A 21,843-nucleotide genomic window follows, 5' to 3' on the forward strand; every position below is an offset into this window, starting at 1 on the left:
CATTTCACATTGTGACTGTCTATTGGCTTGTGCTAGTTAAAGCAACTAAAGCCATTGCCACAAAAGATTGATTGCTCTATCAAATGACCCATATTGTGTTAATGAATTACTGCTCTCTTATCACCATAGGGAGGGTGTGGATTAGGGGAAATTTGAAATCATTCTTCAAAAGTATATGCTTCCAAATGTTTCCTTAAAACGTGGACCTGACAGAAGCAAAATCTACTGGCTCAGGAGATTTTTTAAAATTTGGGTTATTTTCTCAAAAACAATTAGCACAATTACACTCTTTCAATTTGAATGCTTGAATTAATGTATTTCTTCAAAGGCACAGAGTGCTTCCTCTTGCCTTCCCCCTGACCCACTAAGGCAGCTGTAATCTACACATTAATATGAAACACCTACAATACACATATATTATGTTAGACCTCACCTCAGGTATCCCTGAGCCACAGGCGTAGGGAGCAAATACCTTCACGAGAGAAACTGCTAAGAAGGCAAAGCTCAATGCCCAGAAAATGTACATTATGTAATTCATTATGTATGAACCTGGGCCCTAGAAGCAAAAACAAAAAGTCAGAAAATAGATTTGACATAAGAGCAAAATCACTACTTAAAATAATCCGAAAGTACTCTTGCTGCAAGTACATTTATACACACATTTTGAAGCACAATAATTATTGCCAAGGAGAGTTTTGTTTGAAAAGCATAAAGGCATGACACCTACACATTAGCATAGATTGGGTTATAAAAGGTAGAAAGCATTCTAACACTTCATCTTAAAAAGAAAAAATAAACATAGAACAGGTATATTTCTTAATAGCTAATAACTGCTAAAATCTAGTGAATATTGAGTAAATCTTCCTTATTTAAAAAAATGTGGTAGAAAAATAAAACAAATCTATTCTTAGTTATCAGAGAACACCATAAACGGATTTAATTTACATACAGCTATGATCAAATTCTCCTGTTATTAACAGTTCTATATTCTCATAACTGCCTTACATTTGCAATACTCCAAGGTCCTTTGCAGTTCATGAAATACACATTTATTGCACTGTAATCCATTAAACAATTCAAATGCTGAAAATTCACACAGACAGTACAAACCCAAATCCATGCTGAGAATCCTAACCTTAAGACCATTATTTTCTTTCCCTATTCAGTCAAGCTGTTGAACAAGACCATCAAAGAATACTCACTTCTGCTTGCCCAATTATTAGTTCTGCCCATGTTTTCCACTGCGGACACTTATCTCTCTCTTCAAATGTGGTCTCATTTGAACCCCAACAACACTGCTCATGGTTAAACCACAAAGCACTAAGGCAAATGCCTTCCTTCAAGTCAGTCATCCAGTCAGCAGCTATGTCAATTAATCCTGCCAATGCCCCTGTTGTAGAAACAGTTTTGTATTAATGTTCTGGCAAACAGAAATAGCACACACAGCTAAAATGAAGCAATGTGCTTGTATTAATTGATGTAAATTGTGATTACAGAAAACTTAACTAAATAGACATTTAATTTACTACTGATTTTCAGGATTATATCCTGTTTTCATTATGGTAAGACTAATATTTGCTGAAGAATTAAGTATTTTGTATATTTACCAAATAAAATGAGATTTTTTTTCTAGGTGGGGGTTTTTTTTTTTTTTTGCCTATACCACAGTTCTCCAACAGCCCACTGTAACCAAGGAGTTAAGAGTAAAAAGAGAACTGTTACTTTTTTTGTGATGCACCATTTTATATGGCACCAAGTCTGCTGGAAAGAGATGGGATTCACTTGTCTAAAAGGTGGAAAAGGATTCTAGCCCATGTGTTGGCAAGTCAAAAGCAGTATGCAAATTATTAAAACACATAAATGTAAGATCTTGTTGTGACTGAACTCAAAGTTGTACCATTTAAGATCCACCAGACGCACAAGAAAAGGCATCTGAGACCAAAAAACCTACCAGAGTTCAAGACCAAAATTTGTTCACTCTGTTGCTCAGAAACAGAATAAAGGAATTTTAATAAACAGCAGCTCAGGGGGTTGAGAACACTATACTGCATGCTCCCACTGAAATTATCAGAAACAATTTCCAGTAATTATACACTCCTGGTTTGTGCATCCAGAAGTATACAAACATGCTACAAACTTGGTATATATAATAAATTATATGTGATTTGTGAAAGTGATTATGTATTTAACTAAGCAGTAATTATACTGTTACCATGCTTTTTAATAGGCATAGCCTTACTCCACAACTAATTTTCCTAACATTTAAACTAAAATGTCTGTTCAAAATCCTTTTTTAAAAAAAAAAACTGGGCACAAAGTTTGTGACCATTCCTTTCTGCAGGTTTTAGTCACTTCAAACTATACTAACACAAAAAGCAGCAGCACAGCCTGATGGCTAGGCCACAAACTATTGGATGGTTTTAGTTGTAAAATTCATTCTAAAATAAGGAAATAGAGAATTGAAGTATAGGTCAACAAACTCTACCTGTTCAAGTCAGTATTTTTTGTGCAAGAACCTCAGTAAAGGTATGACATAAACATATAGCTAGAATTCACTAATCCATGAACACATGCTTTACAAGGAAGCGCGCTTACCAAAACTACACATATACCAGAGCTAATTTTACAATCAACACTTTCACAAGAAACCCTACAGGTAAAAACAAAAATTTTGCAAAAAGGGAAAACGTAAATCTGAATCACAGCATTAAAGAACATTAATAGTTTAGTAGGTGGAAGTTCAAAAACACTTGAGAAACTCTCTCTAAATACAATGAGGATTTTGGTTCCCATTTGATTAGTAAACCTTCGCCTCAAAATGGTTAAGCCTGTAAATCAAGATAGCCAACTTTTTTCTTTCCTTATGGAATTGTTATCCTCTTAGCTGGGTTGGTGGAGAACAAAAGAAAAACACAGTAACTATACTTGCTGACAAATATAAGAAAAGAATCCTTTGTGTTTTAATTTACCTGAAGCCAAACCAGTTAATGTGACTACCAACCATCCTGACCATGCATCGTACAAACTTTTTGTCATCTCCCATGCTGATTCTTTCTTCTTGCTGTTAATCTGCAAAGAGAAATTGGTATGTAGAGTTTTATGTATTTCTGTAATATGAATAATGAAAAAAAGGAAGTATGACATACAAATTGCATGATGCAAGCTACAGGCAAATAAACCCTCTCTTGAAACCACAAGTGTTCTGCTTGTATTTAATGCTTTACATAGATAAATAAGCTTAATTATTCAGACATCAAGCAACTGACAGATAAATATATATTTGCTTAATTTAAAGAACTAAAATCCAGGAAATACATTATTAGGATAATTGAATATTTTCTACAGCACACACCTAAAAATGTGAATTGTAACATTATTTCCCTCTTATAAATATTTTTGAACCTCAATTAAACTGTTAGCATACTAATAATAAGCTATTTCATATGATTCAAATTCCAAAACTTGTACTTCAAATATAAACATCTTTATCTTTAGACTCAAAAACACATAAAAGTAAAATAAAACAAAAAATTGGACAACTACCCTACAGTACTTCTAGACAACTATTTGCAACGACACCTGAAGTTACTATACTGAAAAAGTTGCTATTCTCATTTTATTCTTATTTACTCTATGCACTTAGCTGAAGTGGCAGAGACACATTTGTGTCAGTTTAAAAGCAATATACATCACATTTCACTTTGCTGTACAAGTACCACCAAAACCACTATTGTACTATTTCAAATACATCTACACTGGAAAATAGCCATAAATATACAAGCATGCAAAAAAATGCTGTACTTTAAAAATGGTATTTGGGTGACAGTGGTATTTCCCACTCTATTAAATTACTGCTTCCTATCTGAGTAATAATGCTGCAAGACTGCAGGTATCCAACTAAGCAGTGCTTTTTAAACAGTATTCAAGTAGTTCTAGGTGATGTAGCTATGTACAAATGTACAGGACATGCATCTATTTGTATGTGTTACTAAATCAGACCTTAGCTCCAACATCCAACCAAAAAGAAAAAAAAAAAGTACAGTTATTTATCTCAAGTACCCGTCTATGCCTTTCTCTGTCTTTGCACTTCTCTCGAACCCAGTCGATGGTATGGAAGTCATCGTATGTTCCTACTCCAGGAATTGGCTCATCCAGAAGGTCCAGTAAATGTGTTGAACTGTTGATATTTCCTCCATTTGTCATTGTATAATGAGTTCCTACAGCAGAGAAACACAGGAATCAATTAATTCTGCAATGAATGAAGTATTCAAACTATGTTCGTAGCACAAAAATTTCTGAACAACTAATTAAGACACTTTCCACAATATGCATGTTGTATTGTCATTTAGGTCTCTCAATGTTGCAGGCCACTCCTTTTTACTGTCATTCAGCTGTAAGTTAAATTTGTGTATTAGTGACTTGGTGTTTCCATTGTTTAAACAGGAATGTCCTAGTCAAATTATTGTTCTGTTTTCTGTACAGACTCCAGAAAAAGTTCAATAGAAGCAAGTGGGAAAAAAAAGAGCAGCTTTGACACACGTTTAACTTGAAGTTTATTTCAGTTTATGAACTACCAGAGGAAAATCTGTTTGTACAAAAACAAAGCAAAGATGATTAGCTAGAAAGTTCACAGTACCTTCATATGTTCCCAGTTATTTCTAAATATACATTCTATTGATTACTAATCTCTCCCACACATCTAAACCAAACCTAAAATACATTATTAAAAGATTGTAAGTGCTGCTAAAATGCTACAAAAAGCCAAACAAATACTCTTATTTTGTTTTTGTTTTTGTTTTTTTAGGTAAATCACAGAACAGTCCTCAGTCATGAAAAATTGGAAATACTCTACAAAGAAAATATCTTCTGCTAATTTGTCATCACTAGCTAGTTTCTTCACAAGCAGCTTGCACAGCAACAGCCCCACAAGTATTTACTGCACTGATCAGAGTAAGAAGAGCAAGAGGGGTACTGAGAATTTTTCCATTTTCGAAAGTGATTTAAGAAAACTTTACTTTTTTTAACCGTTCAAATGTCATAAATTCTGTAATACATTGGCTTTTTTTTTCTTAGTTCTCATTTGTGTGACTCGGAACAAAATAATATGCCCAACAGTATATAGCACACCACAGTAATCTCTATTCATAAAGACGTAGGCTCAAGTTGACCAAGATGTCTATCAGTTCAGACAGAAGACACCAGAACTCATTTCACTAGATTGACACTGGGATGTTTAGACAGGAGGGATTTTTTTAAGCTGGATTTGGTTTGGGGTTGTTTTTTTGGGGTTTTTTTTATTTAATTCCAGGCTTCTTTAATTGAGCGTCTGGGTATTGTCAGCAGAAATTTTCAACTGATCAAAAAACCAAAACTAACAAACAAAAAGCTTGTCAAAGGACCTACCTGTAAACTTCCAAATGTTACAAATGCTGAGTTCACCAGCCCAAGCCCTCACAACAACTCACAATTAGATTTATACATAAGTAAAATGTGCCTTTTCCCTTTACAAAAGTGAATTCTAAGATCCAGAAGCAGTGTGACACTTGGTATTACACTCTGACCCAAGTGGTGCCTGAGTCATCTATTGCTTAAGAGGTCATGTTGATGCCTAGCATATAATATGATGTTTATTTGGACATTTTCTTAGTGGTGAAAAACAAAACAAGAAAATAATACAAAATTCATATTAAGACAAAATTCAATCTCTGATTTTCAAGATCCACAAACAACTGTTATTTACAAATTCTGTAAAGATTAAAAGAAAAGTACAGAAGACAATGCAAATGTAGCAGACAACTCCCCAGTGATACCAATACCATTCTCTTAGGTGACCCTGGCTGCCATCTTTAGCTTAATACTTTTTTCCCCAGTCTATGCCATACTAAATTCCCCCTCATCTATTTCCCATAGCTAAGCCCTGTAAATCTCTTCCCAAAGCTGCAGCTAGTCTCTCTTAAGGCAGATGTAAAGAAGTATTGCCTATGCTTCCATTAATAAAAGGCTAACAACAACAATTTAAATCAGATTTGCTAATAGAGGTGATTGTGAAAACCTTGCTTTAGGATATGGGATTCAATTCTCTTGCCATTTCCAGTTCTCCCAACTAGAAGTCTAAGATACATGTCTGGCTAGCTGAAAGGCCAAGGTGATCTTGTGGAAGAGATAATAACAAAATTCACAGTTTAATATTTTGCTTAGCTCTCAAAATTAAGACAGTAACAGAATATATTATTAAAATATTGTACTTACAAGAAATCAGCTTCCTTTGGCAAAGCAAGGGACATAAATTAACCTCGCCCACAGCTTAATTATTAATCTCAAAGTTACAATGTGATCACACAGTTTCCTGAACCTGAATGAGTGGGGTTGGGCAAAAGCTTGTCTTTGCTCTGGAGGAGTTGGTTTTATGCCCTGCTATGTATGAAGGAATATCAAACTACAAAGGAGCATGCAATCCTATGCCACAGAAGGCAAAGGAAAGTTGAGAGTTATAAATGTATCACAAACAGTAACAGATTATTTTATGCATATCACAAGGTGCTAAATTGGAGTTCTCTCCAGGGCCTTATCAGAGATGCCATCATCAGAGATGGCACTATATTAATTGCACCTGACCCATAGCAGAACTTGAAGGAGACTACAAAGGATGGTCATGGTCTAGTAAAAATCCCACTGAACTATGTCAGGTTCCTACTTTGCTAACAGTTACTGGCACACCAAAGACTGGAATATAAGTGATTATTGTATGATGGGGAAGAGACACAGAAGAAGATATGAAGCTGAAGAGGAGGTTTTGTTGAATCCAGAGCTTCCATGAGTGCCTGATGTAATAGCTGAAGAGCCTGAATAGCTGTAATCTTGTACCAAATGAGAAAACAGGCAGCAGTGTCGTAGAAAGGCATCCTTCGAAGACCATGAAGAGGACAACTCTACAAAATCTGATGCTCTGTATCTAAGATACAGAAGTCTGAGATGACATTCTCCTGCCAGTATTATGATCTAAGTAGCATACAACTATTCTAAAGGAGATTTTAAAGAAATACTTTTTACTAAAACTCAAAACTTTTCCAAGCTTTTGTTTCCCTTCCTGCCCTTCCTTCTTTACCATTTCATACAGCAAGATGCTCCTTCCAGCTATGAAGATAATGATTCTCATCAGCATAAACACAGAAATTCTCACTATTTACTCCCAGTTCCAAAGTGTCATTAAATGTATTTTCAATGCAATGTTAAAACACTTACCAGAATACAAGTAATTCATCACAACATTCCAACCATCAGGCAGGAAATCATCATTACACAGATAAATTGTAGCACTTAGCAAACCTTCAGAAGTATTTCCCCTTCCTTCCTCTCTCTCTTCCCCAGTCCTCAAGTTTCAAGATGCTTTTTCAGGCTACATGCTTTTTCACCAAAATAGGAGCAGTTTTGGTCTTAAAAACCACAACAAGCACTTAGCATACAAGATGTATAGGCATAGCCTCCAGCTACGATAAGAGAACACTTCTGATGTCCATAGGAGGCCACCTAAGCCTCCTAGCTTTACCTAGCTAGTTTTCTCCTGATAGAACCACTAGGAAAAAATATTACAGAACTAATATTTTGCTATACTCACAGAAGCTGTTTTATACATCAGGATTCCTCCCTGCCTTTTGTCCCTCATCAAGGCTAGGAATATATCTTCTTTCATATTTCATAGATGTGCCTCATACAAGCAGTACTCAATCTTGATTGATGTTGGAATTATGATAAACATGACAGAAGGCTGATTTATGCAGATTACACACAGCAATCTTGAGGCCACGCACAGTATTTTTAAGGGCTGCCTCACCTCCTGCAGCAGTAATCCCATACTGCTTTGTCTTTTTGCAATTCAGGAGACTTCTTTCAAATTTGAAAGTAACCCTGGAACACATGCAGCTGCTATTTTTCTTAACTTTTTTAAAGAAAGATACCTGGTAAATTTATAGCTAATTTATTTCACACAAGAAAGGGGTTTTACAACATACATGCTGCTCCCGATTAACGCATAACTGTTCAAAAAATCCTCCCCAACTCTTTCCTCGTAGGCTGTGCTCCTTTTCTCATAAAAATAATCCGAATAGAAACATCAAGATTTAAGACAAATGCTACATCCTGGGTAGTCAAATGATGCACGACAGACTTTTATGTGGTAATCCCCCACGCGATTATCTGAACAATTACCCAGTACCACCTGGAGAACAAATCCTCACAGCTACACCCTCGCAAGAGAATAAGGTACAGAACTGAGACATGAACAGGCTTCTCAAGAGGGTGGCTATCAGGTTTAACAAGGCACCATAATCTTATGATAAAGCTTAAGACCCCTTCAATATGCTACACAGCACATGATATCCATCTTCTGAATACACATCACAAAATATACCATTGTCTCAAACTGAGCCTATATTACTTTATTCCATTTTAAGAAACGAGACATACGTCTTGGGACATAATTACCCAGTAAGACTGAGCTGATCTAATTGACTGCTGGCACACAAGGAGTAGATCTTGCTCCCCCTATTCCTCCCTTCTGTTCTCGGTCACACACTCCCACTCTCACCCTTGGATCAGCTTTGTCACCCTTGATGTGACTGCACAGTAAACCAAGCCAACATGCTAATCCAACTAAGCAGGCAAAACTAACAACAACAAAAAAGATCTGCCATTATATGGAAGTAGAATCAAGTTTCTGTGCTGTTGGAGAAGAAACAGAGCCAGTGCAAGGGCAAAAACTGAAAGAATAGATGGGGAGCAACAAGTTCACTCCTTTCCATAGCAACAAACTGTCAGACTAGTTATCCTGAAATACATAAAGACACCCTTGGGGTCTTGTTAGATTTTAATTATAACTTTCTGCCGGAAACAACTCAAAACTATAAATATTAATGTCAGACAATATACAGTAACATCTATTTCACCGAGCTCAAAACTCCCAAAGGTTTAGAAACATTCCAGAGTTGTGAAATCAACAATAGATAAACAATGTCAATGGTGTATTCAAAGGCAGAGCAATAACAGGACCTAATTTCTCAAAGGTATTTCTCTACAAGCTATGTAATTGCTAACTCTTACAGCAAGTATAGTTGCTGCTGCTCACCCATCCCTTTTTCTAAACAATGCACAATTACACAGCATATGCTGTTCTTATGGCTGACAGCAGTGCAACGTGTCTCCTTTGGGCTACTCCCAGCAGTAAGAAAGGAGGAGGGAAAAAAATAAATGCACCTCTGGGAGTGAAAATGAAGTTAGTCAGATTACAATAAAGGCTGGAATAAGCTGCCCCTGACATGACCATCCAAATCTGCTGAGTGTCAAAATCAGCAGGAGCTGTAGCTTTCCAGAGGCCAGATTCTAATCCAAGGCTTTGCTTCACCCGTGTGTCCTTGGGTATTAGGTGGCAAGGGGAGGCAGGGAAGCACCCTGCATGCAACCCACACTGTAAGGATCACTTATGCTATTAACAAACGTTTGTATACACGAGGTGTGGGTTAGTGCCTCAGCTTCTTTCTGTCTCCATATTCAGACCTCAAAATATGAGGCTTTCAATTAAAAAGACAAGAAACAATCATCAGTTTATTAAAATTTGTCTGTAACCAATCAAAAAGCGTAATTGAGCGCTATTTCCTTTTCCTGGCTAGAAGCAATTTTAAAATTTCAGAATCAGAAGTACAGTACACAGTGCCACTGTTACTCGCTAGTGTTCATGATTAACGATGTTGAAGTCTTTGTAATCAAGTAATACATTCCACTTTGTCTGTAACTATGAATTTTCAGATCTTTTAACTGCATCAAAGGCTTTCAAACAGAAACTGGTCTCTGTAATACAGTCAAAGCGCAGAGAAAATTGACACAACCATGTATACACAAACTGAAAAAAATCAGCTGGAAAAAATCTCATAAATGGGAAACAGGAAGACATGGAACATGAAATTTTGAAGAACAAGGGTAAGTTGTACTATTTACCAAAAAACTGCACGACAGTACCCTCCATTTCATCTGCCACCAAATAGATCTGGGTTTTAAAATAACCTTCTAAAAAGTAGAAGTCAAATCAAAGTTCAATAGTAGCACCTCGGAGTTAAACCAAGACTTTTGAAGATTGGTGTCCATCACAAATGAACATGGGTAAAAAAACCCCAAAAAACAGCAAAACAAAACCCTGAGTTTTGGCTTTTCACTTTAGGTGAAACAAACATTTCTGTTTCTCAATGCAGCACCAAAAAATAAAGGATTTATTGCTATAGATTTCTTTTCTTGTAGTTGTAAAGGCAGAAGGACTATATTTAGTTATGTCTGTGATGAATAGACTTCAGATATGCAAGTGAAAAGTTGAGATTCTCCCACTACTAAATTTACAACTCATATTTAAGATGAATAATGAGGAAGGAGACGAGAAAAATGGAAGGTATAAAAATATATAGTTAGATAAAGCAAACATTGCAAAAGGGAAGTTATCTATGATCTAACAATTAGCAAGACCATAAAAGTCAGAACACCAGAAATTTAGATAATTAGATTTTAAGTGCTGCTGCTGCATGTACATAAGAGCAACTTACTTATATGTTGTTTTAGAGGGCAAAGACAGGATGCAGCAAAAGTAATAATTCTGCTAATATGATTATCCCAATTAGACCACATTCAGGCTCAAGGAGGGCATCATCTTGGTCTGTTCATTAGCTTTCTAATATCTCAAATAAAAATATATCAAAAATTATTTTCAAAATTGAGAAACATGCTTCATAGAAAACCTTACCAGTTCTACAGTACACGCAGACAGAGAACCTGTAACTACTGAAATGAACCATAGTTACATCTGATGGTACTTTACGTTAATCACCAAAGTCAAATATGCTAAACTCATAACTGAAAATCCTTATCCCTCTTTTATACAAGGAACTTTAAAACAAAGCACAGCAGAAATGCATTGCCATATCCACACTGAGTTTCTCCAAGTTATGTTTTTTCTCAAAGTACTTAGAGAATGATAATAATCTTGATCACATTTTCTGTGGAGAATGTGTAATTAATCTAGAAAATAATTTTTTAACTCTCCCTCTGAAACCAATAAAATTTCAGGGCCAAGCTCTAGCTCTGAGCATGTGTACACAACTTTCATGCCCATTTATTTCAAAGGTCACACTGGTATTGACTTTTGATTTATTAGTAATTCTTAAACAAAAGAGGTCATTGAGCAGAAATGCAGCCGAAAAGTACAAGTTTTAATAGATCAGTTAAGAGGATCTGAACTGGCTCAGTATGCATCTGACTCAGAGTCTTCCTAGGATATTATTAAATATTCTCTGCCCCACAGCTTACATTAACAGATGAGGCCCCAGGTGGCTGAGAAGTTTCCCCTATGTTACTATTAGTATTGTCTAAGCAAGAGAAGTTGCACCTTCATGGAAATTGTGACTTCTTTTGTCTCCCAAAAAATTGAGGTTTACTAAAACTAAGTCATCAGTAAATCCAGCATGTTCTTTATATACATAACTTTCACATCTCCTGGCTACTGACTCAATCAGAGATTATTGGCAAAACAAAATTTCACTAATTTTGCTTGAGGACTTCCAATTTCTTAAATCCAAAATGTGTTTATGTAAACGTAGGGAATAACTGGGAGTCAACAAAGCTTACACCTACTAAAGACCAAGTCTTGCTTGATCTGGTAGCCTGGCCACTATACATGTACTGCTATTGCTTCGATTTCAATTTTTTAAAGTGGGGTAAAATGAATGCTTATTTAGGAATAATATAAAGAGGGGCAGGGGCAAGGGAATCAGAGTGTGACCATGTATGTGAATGGCTGGAAGACAAGATACTGATCATTCTCAATTTGCAAAAGGGTCAAGGCAGTAAAAATGATACAGAAATAAATCAGAGAGCAACACAAGTAATTTATTTACACAACATATTTTGCAGTATATGGTTTGTTATATGAAAAATTCCTACGAAAACATACATGCCAGTTACTGGGGATTTATGCAATCCTAAATCAGAACTTTTAAACCTTTTCTGAGAAGTAGTATTTTTAACTGTAATTTAGTAGAGAAGAGAGCAGAAGTGAACTGTGTTCCTGAATTTTTATTTGTGTGTCAGGGAGGATAAGTAGGTCTGGAATGATGCATTTAGTATCATATAAAAAGAAGTCTGAGGACAGCACAAGTCAAAGGAACTCCTGGTAAGAAGTATTCAATAACATCTGTTTAGATTATTTTTAAGAGATAGTAGTGAGTAATCAACATAAAAGATAAACACAATTAACAAATATGTATTTTTAAATCTTTCCACTTGATGTTTCATAGTGTACTTGTGCAGGGAAAAAAATCTTCCTAACACAAGCTAACGGATCAGGCCTTTAATAATAATGTGTTAAAATACTTTGTATTTCATCTCACTGAACACTAGAGAAAGCCATTAATTCAACCTCAAAGACCCCTGCTAATTTAAACAGTCATTTCATAATTGCTGAGGTACAGCTACTTTGGGTGAGCCACTGCAGTCAATTAGTGCAACAAATGCTTTGATGTTACAAAGCAATTTTGCATGACGTGAACATCACTCTGCAGGACATACGAATTGTCAGTATGTGAATAAGGGAAAAAACTTGCCAGCCTTTGACAATTAAGTCTGCTTTCTTGGAATAGCTTTACCCATGTTCTCTGAGGTTGTTATCACAATGCTGTGAAACCTACATGAGAGCAAAATAAAAATCTTGGTAGTACACAAGGTAATGTCAAGAATTTACTTTCAATTTCTGGGTTGGTCTGCTAGCATTTTGAGCTTTATTTTAAAAGCTGAATCACAATAACAGATTACTGTGACATTGTAAACCAGTAGGAAATACTCAAAAATTTTGGTTATATCTATTGGAATAAGTCTGGAGTCATCTTATGAGACATATTGTTGTGGTTTGAAAAGCACTTGAAAAATTCAGAATTGCAAGAGATTACAGTATTTTCAAACACTGTGTTCAACAGCAATACTCCAGTATGTCAGACATCACCTTGCACTGCAAATATCTACTTTTTATGTTGTAAAAATTCACATTTCAATGTCTAACTATAACTGCAGAGTCTGAAAGTGTCGTGTTAGGACTGTTTTGCAGTTCTCATATTTAAATCTACCTACAAATCTAAACTCACGGAATGGTTGAGGTTAGAAGGGATCTCTGGAGGTTATCTTGTCCAAACCCCCCCACTCATGCAGGCCCACATAGAGCTGTTTTCCCAGGACACGTCCACATGGCTTTTGAGTATCTCTGAGGAAGGAAATTTCACAATCTCTCTGGGTGACCTGCTACAGTGCTCAGTCAACCTCGCAGTAAAGAACTGTTTCCTGATGTTCAGAGTCACCTCCCATATTCAGCCTGTGCCCATTGCCTCTGTCACTGGGCACCACTGAGAAATGCCGGTCCCCACCTTCTTTGCACCTTCCCTTCAAGTATTTAAGTATTCAAGTATTTATTCAGCCTTGATAAGATCTCAAACTCACACTTTGCAAATCTTTTAAGAACACACTCACCTCAATTTCTCAAAAGTGATTCTAAAATCTGACTTACAGAACTACGTAGCACTTGCCAGACAGTGTAAAATTTGCTTGTCTAAAAGAAACTGTATTGGAACTTGTTGATGTTCTTAGGATATGCTGGAAAACATTCTAAGAATCATGAAAAGACAACAAATACCCTTCTACGTAAACCACTAAAAGATAAAATGTTAGATGAAAATAAATGATGAGCTAATTTATTTACAGAAATAAGAGTCTGCATGGACATGCAAATCAATAAATAACAGAGAGAAAAAATCATTTTATGCTAATCATATCTCTATTCTCAACCTACCTCCCCTCTAATGCTTACGCCAGCAGCTATAAATGTTGACAACTTTCTAATTTTAGATTGCCCAATTTAAACAAAAGTAGGAATTCATTACATTTGTTGTTTTAAATACCGCATTGTGACTATCCAATCCAAACAAGAAAATATACTTATATCATCAGAATTTGAAGGCACAACTTTTGTTCCGACTACAACTTCTCAGGACAAAACCAAATCTTTACAGAACATATTCTGCTTTAAATTCGCAGCAAGAAACAAACGTAAGCTCAAAAGAGGATTTTGTTTTACCCCCCCCCCCCCCGAACACTGATAACACTTTTCGTTCTAAATCTGCTACCTGACAAGCAACAGTGTAAAGAACGTAACCTGAAGTACCAGTTCCTTATGAGTTCATCAATATTTGCTGAGCTGACATATTACCATTGCAGAGCTTTCCTTTGGCATATCAAAGACGGCAATAACCGCTCAAGTCTTAAAACCAGGTAGGGAAACTTCAAAGCCAGACAAACGCTGCTCCTATTCGCGCTAGTGGAAAGCAGGTAAATATCCTCTTTAGTAACTAGCTAATTTGGTCGTAGTCAAAGACAAACACAGTTTTTAGGGGTTTTTTTTCTACACGAGATGCCTTTATTGATTAAAAAAACATACACAAAAAAAACCCGAGAGAGAGCGAAAGGCGAGCCTGCCACATATCGAAGATGGAGTCACAGGGCGATGAGATGTGAAGCAGGACCGATCTGCCCGCAGAGAAAACAACCCCTGACAACACAGGAACCAGCCAGAACTGAATTCTCCTCCCACAAAAGGCATCGGGCAGGCGAAACAAAGCAGCTCGATAATTAGCAAGCCTTTACGTCCCTGTTTCAAACGCGGACAGCGGTCCCGCACGTACAGCTATGCAAACAAGTAACCCAAACGCCAATTCGGCATACCTCGTTTATGCAACTCCCGGAGCGGAATGCCGTCTCCTCCCCCTCCATCGTAGGGCAGATACGGATCGGAAGAGACATCCATGGACGCGACGAACGCGAAGCCCGCCTGCCGGCTCAGGAGGGCCGCGGCATCGCTCACGCAAGGGCGGCCGCGGGGGCCGCTGCCATGTTCGGCCGGGCCCGGCCTGCGCCGCCGCCGTGGCTCTGCAGCGCCGGGCTCTGCGGAGCGGGCTCGGCCCCGCCGCTGATGTCAGCGCGGGGCGGCCCCGCCACCTGCGCCTCCCGCCCGCCTCACGGCCCCGGCCGCACGGCAGAGCGGCGGCAGGAGCGCGGCGCCCGGCAGGCGGCACGGGGCGGAGAGCAGCTCCCGCCGGCCGGACGCGGGAGGGGTGCGCCCGCACAGGCCGACCCGCCAAAGCTGCCGCCCTGTCAACAGGTGAACGGTGGGGCCGGGCTCAGAGAAGCAGGCGAACCTGCCACGGAAGAGCTGCCCGGAGTTCCTGCGCCCTTCTGGAGCCACGCTTGCTGACGCTTCTAAACACCTGTAATCGCATTTTATCTGGAAGATTCATGTATTGCTGAGGGCTGGGGAGAAGGCTCCTTCCTAGGCATTTTATTTTCTAACATCAAAACGATTACCTCCAAAGAACAACAACATAACCTGCCAAAAGCCAACCCCTCTGCTTCACAGAATCAGCTCACCCCACTTTCATCAACCCCCTATCCCCCCTCCACATATAACTTTCAGGTCCATAGCAGACTGACAGATTTTTTTTTTTTTTTTTTTTTTTTTTTTTTTTTTTTTTTTTGTGATTATTCTGGTATTACAACTGTGTAACATCCATACGCTACAAAGCTTGGGGTGGGGGTGGAAGAAAACGTTATAAACACAAGTCCACACTTAGCCTGCATTACTCTACACATTGATAAAATGGTCTGCGTCCCTTAAAAGTCACAAGCTCAAAATAGACAGCAACCCACAGGAATGCTAACCGAGGCATTCATGTGATGCATCATCAAGCAGTGGCTGTTACAGCACTAGCAAAGCCCAGGCACTCCAAACAGCCTGTATGTAAAGACAGGAAATCTTACACTGACTAAACGCTTCCCTTTGAAGCAGATACTATTGCATATTGAATCCATATAGAAGTTTATGTTTAATGTATGATCTTGTCCTGGTCCTATCTTGCAATTGCTGATAAGAAAAATTGATAAGAAAGCTATTTTACATGACATTTCCATAGTTGGTCCAGTGGTAATGAAATACATACAGAAGATGTGCATATTCTTTCTTTTCTTTCCCTTCAGCAGATAGCAAAGTTAAATATATTGCATGCCTACTGCACCAAAGCCCAGCTTCCATTTCATTCACACAGCAAACAAGGAATTAGTTTCATTGCGTATGCCTTTGCAGCTAAGTGTGACAGACAGTTACTTTAGTTTTCAAATGCATTAGTTTCTTAAATAATTTTCCATACATGTTCTTAGGGAAGTAATTTTTTTTTTACAAGCCAATATTACAAGCTGTATACTGCAAATGGTCATTTGGAGGACGGGAGTAGGACGTAAAGAAATATTACATTTACTTCACAGGCTTGTAAATATACTACATGTTTAAAATATAGTTTCGATATACACATTGAGAAAATGCTGGTAACTCTATAGGTGGAAAATCAAGTGAGAAAAGGGGGGGAAATGAGCATATAGCAAAATATGTTTCAAAACCTTGAAGACTATGTTATCTCCAAGACAAAGGGAATCTTTGAGCCACAGATACTCAATTCTAAAAAACATACGGCTCCATTTGCTATCACCTGTACAAACAAATGCTTTTTAAAGAGTGGCCTCCCACAACAACCTTTTTAACAAAAAACCTAGAATCTTTAAGATCTTGCACATCCAAAATCTTCAGAGCCATTATGTATTTTCACCATTTAATTTTGCCTGCGAAAAGACAAACCTAAGCACTTCTTATCTTCAAATTATCATATCCCTTATTTCCAGAGAAGTACAACAGAAATCCCTGAGCATTCTTAACACTTTGTGTCAACAGAATCTAGAAGTAGCCTGTAATCTTACTGTAAGGCTCTAAATAAAAAGTCATTCACAGCTGGAAGAAATACAACAGTTTCTGTAACCAGAAGCAAGAATTATTATAGAATGAACCCTTAGTGCCTTTATTATATGTTGACTATAGATGACAACACTATAAATTCAACTTCATACTTGAGAGAATACGAAATAAAGGTTATAAAGGACTTGCATTAGCAAAGTCTGGAAGATCACCTCTATTTTAGGAGTTTGATGTAGTTACTGAAAGCCTGGAATGTCTTACAACTGATAAGAAAAATCAGTCACAACGAAGAGATGTCTCACTTGTTGGCATAAACCTGTTCACTGGACTAAGACAAATGCAAAATTTCTGCCCAAGACTGAAATTCAGTTTGAGCTGGAAAAGGTAAAGGATATAACTTGTTGGAGAGCATAACAGAACAACTGTAGATATGAGGGGAAGTCATAACAAGAAGCCTGCAGTGTGAAATAGATGACTTCATATTTGCTACATGAAATTTCAAGAGTCCACCTAATAAAAAAACAGCTCCTCCAAGGTAACTGCTTATAGATTGGCTGCCAAATACCGTCCTTTGTCTACTCTTAAAAAGCAGAGCAGTCGTTTTCCCTTCTCAGTTATCAGTAGCTTCTGTTCTCATTGTTCATACCCATCACCACTGTGTGTACTACTCCCTTTCCTACAATACCTTGAAAGGTAGTTTCAGTTTTGTGTTGTTATGGTTTTCTTACGAAAGAAGGACACTATGCATACTAACGTGACAAGGAGTTGTTGTTTTGGGTTTTGGTTTTTTTTTTGCATATTACTCTTTTTCTACCTGATCTGAAAAAGTGCATGGCTTGAACTGACAACTTTATAGTCCAAAGAGTATGTCAGTTATTTCTGTTGTGAAGTTATGCAAATTCCAAAATTTTAGTCAGTGAAATGGTGGCTCTAGCTAACTATGTATTTTGGATATTATGGAGCACAGAATATTATGAACTTGTAAGGCCGAAAGCAAGTTTAAAAATAGCTTTATGTTAAATGGCTGAGAGCCCCTTCAAATTGCCGATTTACTACATAGAACAGCTCAAACATAAACGGCAGGTTTGTATAGCAGCTTGTTTTCCAAATTTCATCGCAGTAAGTATAGACTGAGGTCTCAGTCCCAGAAATCCTCCATGCCCAAATAACTTCACACATCTGAGTGCTCCCATTGTTCACTGCAGGCACAGGCTGTGGTTAACCATAACTTAGATGCACCTGTCTTTGCAGAAGTCCATTGTTCCGAAAATACTGGAACGTACACAGGTGACACACCTTTATGGCATATTAGGAATGACAAAAGACACTTTTATCTTCTCTCCACACTTTATCTTTTCCAGTTTAGGGAAGGAGAAGAATCATATTCAAGGCAAAATATCTGACAATATAAGAGCAAGTCAGAGGTTATACAAATCAGATACACCCAGGGAAATACGTTTTGAAGGAATAAAACAAGGCCAATGAAAACAAAGGGAGTACCACGGAGGCATGACAGCCTGCTTACCCAAAGCTGGAGGGAGGACCTTAACTCTGCAGCACTTCCCACTATTTCATATTAAAAGGTAAGCTAGGTTTAAAGAAGACAGCCAAACACCTTGCTACATATAAAATAAACATGCTCTCACTTCTCCCCGTTACTTGGTTTATTTTGGTGACAGACTATGTAACTTTGTTGCACCAGATAATGAAAATTAAAACCGTGTCTTTTATGAAATTACAAAAGTTTCAGGATACTGAATGATTTTATCAGCATGACAACAAATGCCAAAAACGTGACTGATAATTACAAACATTAGTGTGACTGATGCAAAAGATTTTGATGACTCTTAACTGTCATTTTCTTTCCTATTATTATTCAAAACTAAAGCTTCTCTTTCAGCAGAGGTAATGTTCTCTTGAAAAATGCTACATATAGAGCACTCACCAAAGTAGCTACCATCTCTAACCATTCCAAAAAGAATTTAACTCATGTATACCTTCTCTTGAAGGGTGGGCATGAAAGCATCCATGTACAACAGAGTGCTCAACATATACCTAAAATGTCTCAAAACCCTATGTACCTCATCATTACTATTTTTTCCAGCTTTACTCTCCTAGCAGCTTGACTTCTCTTAATGTCTCAGTTTACTATCTTGCAGTCCCTTCAGCCTGACTTTGTTCCTTCTGCATAAAATCATACAGCTTTCTCATATGGGTCACACAGAGCCTGCTGCAAGACAGGCTATGAAAGATGATAAAAGGACAAGCACCGTTCTCTCAGTTCTAATTCCCAGACATGGTCCAGGATGATATAACAAAGATAGAAAATGGGGAGGAAGGGAGGAGAGAGGAAAAAAAAAAGTGCAGTTATACATAGCTTCAAATTGACACACAGTAAAAAACAAGGATAAATTATTTTAGAAGCATTGTAAATTAGAGTCTTGAACTTCACTCCTTCATCAGGAGGATACAGAATTCTGTCCTTGATCAGTTTATCAGACTATATATAGAAGACTCTGTTACCATTGTCACCTCATCAAAAGCCTCAATAAGGCAGACAGGTAACAACAGGAAAAATTTTAGACCAAATATAATGTAAAAGCAGAAGAAAACAAATGTATAGCATATGCTGTTGAGTAGTTTAAGGTAGATGGGGTTTAAGCAAAACAGAAGTTAAAAAAAAAAAAACCCAGAAGAAAGTGCACAGCAGTAATACACAGTTTCTTTTCTCATAATCACTTGTCTCCCACAAATGTGTTACTTAATTTTGCTCACAATCATTTCACCCACCAGAGAACACTTTAGTTCAGGTTCTCACCTAATGAACTCATTTTTTACTGGCCAACCACAGGTTTTTGTGTTATACCCCTACAGTTTTGTATAACTTCCAATGGTGCTTTCATTCACTGTCCAGACACAGAATGCGGTAATTGAAGTCAAACCCAACCAGCAAACAGAATGCAGCAGAACAGGTCATATAGCTACAGGCATGTTGTGTAATCAATTCTGAGACTGACTTCCCCTCAGGGAACTTGAACCTTCACTGCCAATCAGGGAAACAGCAGTAAAGGTTTCCCACTGCCATGCAAAACTTCAGGGCAGAAGAAAAAATAGACTTAAAAAAGACAATTATAAAATCATGATGCAGCATTAACACCTAAGACCAAAAATAAACTGGGGAGAAAAAAAAAAGTTTGGTCCCTAAAGACTGGTTTGACATTTTGGCCCAAAACATTGAAAACAAGACTAGTCTCTCAGTTTTCTTTCCTCTTCCTTCTGGGCCTGCCTCTAACACTACTTATTGTGTAACCCAATGAGGCTGGAAGAAAACACTTGCCATCAACAGACTATATAAAACTACCAGGTGTGAGAGGTGTGTGTTAGTCTTTTTAGTCTTTGGAGGTTTTGGGGGGTTTTTTGGTTGGTTGGGTTTTGGTTTATTTTTATGGTGGTTTGGTTTTTTTGGGTTTTTTTAACTGATCAGTTTTACACTGACATTAGAAATATCTACTTCTCTGTATAAGTCACATGAGGAGGACTTGGAAGAAAAGCAAGTTATTTTCTGCAAACAAGTTGCTCTCTCTAATTCTCTAAGAGCCCTTTAACTACTTTCTATATTTTTTCTGTACTTTTTGTTTACAGAGTAGGCTTTTACTGAGAAAAAATGTACTGCTGTAATTTCACCTTTGCCATACGTGTTCTCTTCTCACACTCCAATTTGCTGAAGCTGTAGTTACAATGCATCAACAGGAAGATTTGGCATCCTTCCCTGAAGTTCACTTCCCCCCTTTCTCAGACTAGTCAAAATTCTGCTGCAGAGATTGTTCTATTTTTCCTCACACTTAAATGCGTACAAGGATATAGGTCTTACCTGCTCCATTGCCCTTTTTCTGTTTTAGGCTTGTTTACTGTTGGCCATTATTTCCAACTTGACTGCAGGGGATAACATTCTAGCACCAAGGCGCATTCCTCCCTAGATACAGCACTGTCCCGGTTCTGGCCCAGCTCAGCGGGAGGGGCACGACCAAGACATGATGTTATTCCATACCACCTCACATCATTGCTAGGGCAGGGAAATGGGACTCGCTCTAATTTCCAAGAAAGGGTTTCCTTTCCAGTTGGGAAAACATGGCTGCAGTAGGGTTCAGTCGGGCCAGGCTCTGAGGTGAGAATTTTTGCATGTGAATCATTATCATTCTCTTTTTTTGTACACATTTGTTATTACTAATGTTGCTGTTACTGTTCATTTTCTTATCTCATTGCTGTTTCCATTAAATTGTTCTTATCTCAAGCTGTGATTTTTGCCTTTTGCTCCTCCAATTCTCCTCACCGTCCATCCATGGGGGTGGCAGGGATGGGGGAAAGGTGGAGCAAGCGGTATGGTTTTGAAGGTCTCTGTGGAGAACTAAATTGGGAAGTACCACTCCTAAACCACAACAGCCATATATATATATATATGTATGCATGTATGTATGTATGTTAACCCTCTAGCTTCAAAAATATTACATCTTCTTCATAAATTAATAAGCTTTGTGAACATAGTGCCAACAGCAATTCTGTATGTTATTAATACATAATACTACATTATGCCAGGTATATTGGAATTTCATTAAATTATGGGCTCAGTACTTAGCAGTGGTCAGAATAAACTTACTCCGTTACTAGGACATGCCCATCCCAAATGCTGTGTGAAGTTCTGACCCCTCCCTTAAATCAGAGCTATTAGAAAGGGTTCAGAAGGGGGCAGTGAAGAAGATACAGAGGATGGGATATCTACAAGGTCAAATCAATCAAACAAGAAGACCTCAACCTGAAAAAGACATAACCAAGAAGAAAAAAATAAGTTGCAATGGAAATAAAATTTTCACCATCTGTTCCAATAACAGTGACAGCACCACGTAATTCATGTGTTAATCCTTGTTAGTTTCTACATGCGTGTGGCCACTGCATGATAGGCTTATCAGGGTATTTGTGTA

General features: G+C 37.7%; 1 protein-coding gene across 4 annotated transcripts in view; it reads right to left on the minus strand.

Moving 5' to 3' along the window:
• Positions 1–21,843, minus strand: part of CLCN3 (chloride voltage-gated channel 3) — a 58,277-nt gene that overhangs the window by 18,835 nt on the left and 17,599 nt on the right. For 2 of the 4 annotated variants that reach the window (XM_066185990.1, XM_066185988.1), the window contains exons 1-5: positions 14,794–18,179; positions 4,060–4,217; positions 2,970–3,069; positions 1,203–1,390; positions 434–556 (exon numbers count right to left, since the gene is read on the minus strand). In XM_066185990.1, the coding sequence (XP_066042087.1) occupies positions 434–556; positions 1,203–1,390; positions 2,970–3,069; positions 4,060–4,217; positions 14,794–14,875 (651 nt within the window). In that variant the 5' untranslated portion in view covers positions 14,876–18,179. Of the gene's footprint in view, positions 1–433; positions 557–1,202; positions 1,391–2,969; positions 3,070–4,059; positions 4,218–14,793; positions 18,180–21,843 lie in introns of those variants that run through there. The other 2 variants (XM_066185989.1, XM_066185987.1) reach the window with 1 other exon arrangement.

This window comes from Chamaea fasciata, unplaced genomic scaffold (assembly GCF_029207755.1).
Source record: "Chamaea fasciata isolate MVZ Bird 193981 ecotype frontalis unplaced genomic scaffold, bChaFas1.0.hap1 SCAF_6, whole genome shotgun sequence".
In the NCBI taxonomy this organism is placed as follows: domain Eukaryota; kingdom Metazoa; phylum Chordata; class Aves; order Passeriformes; family Sylviidae; genus Chamaea; species Chamaea fasciata.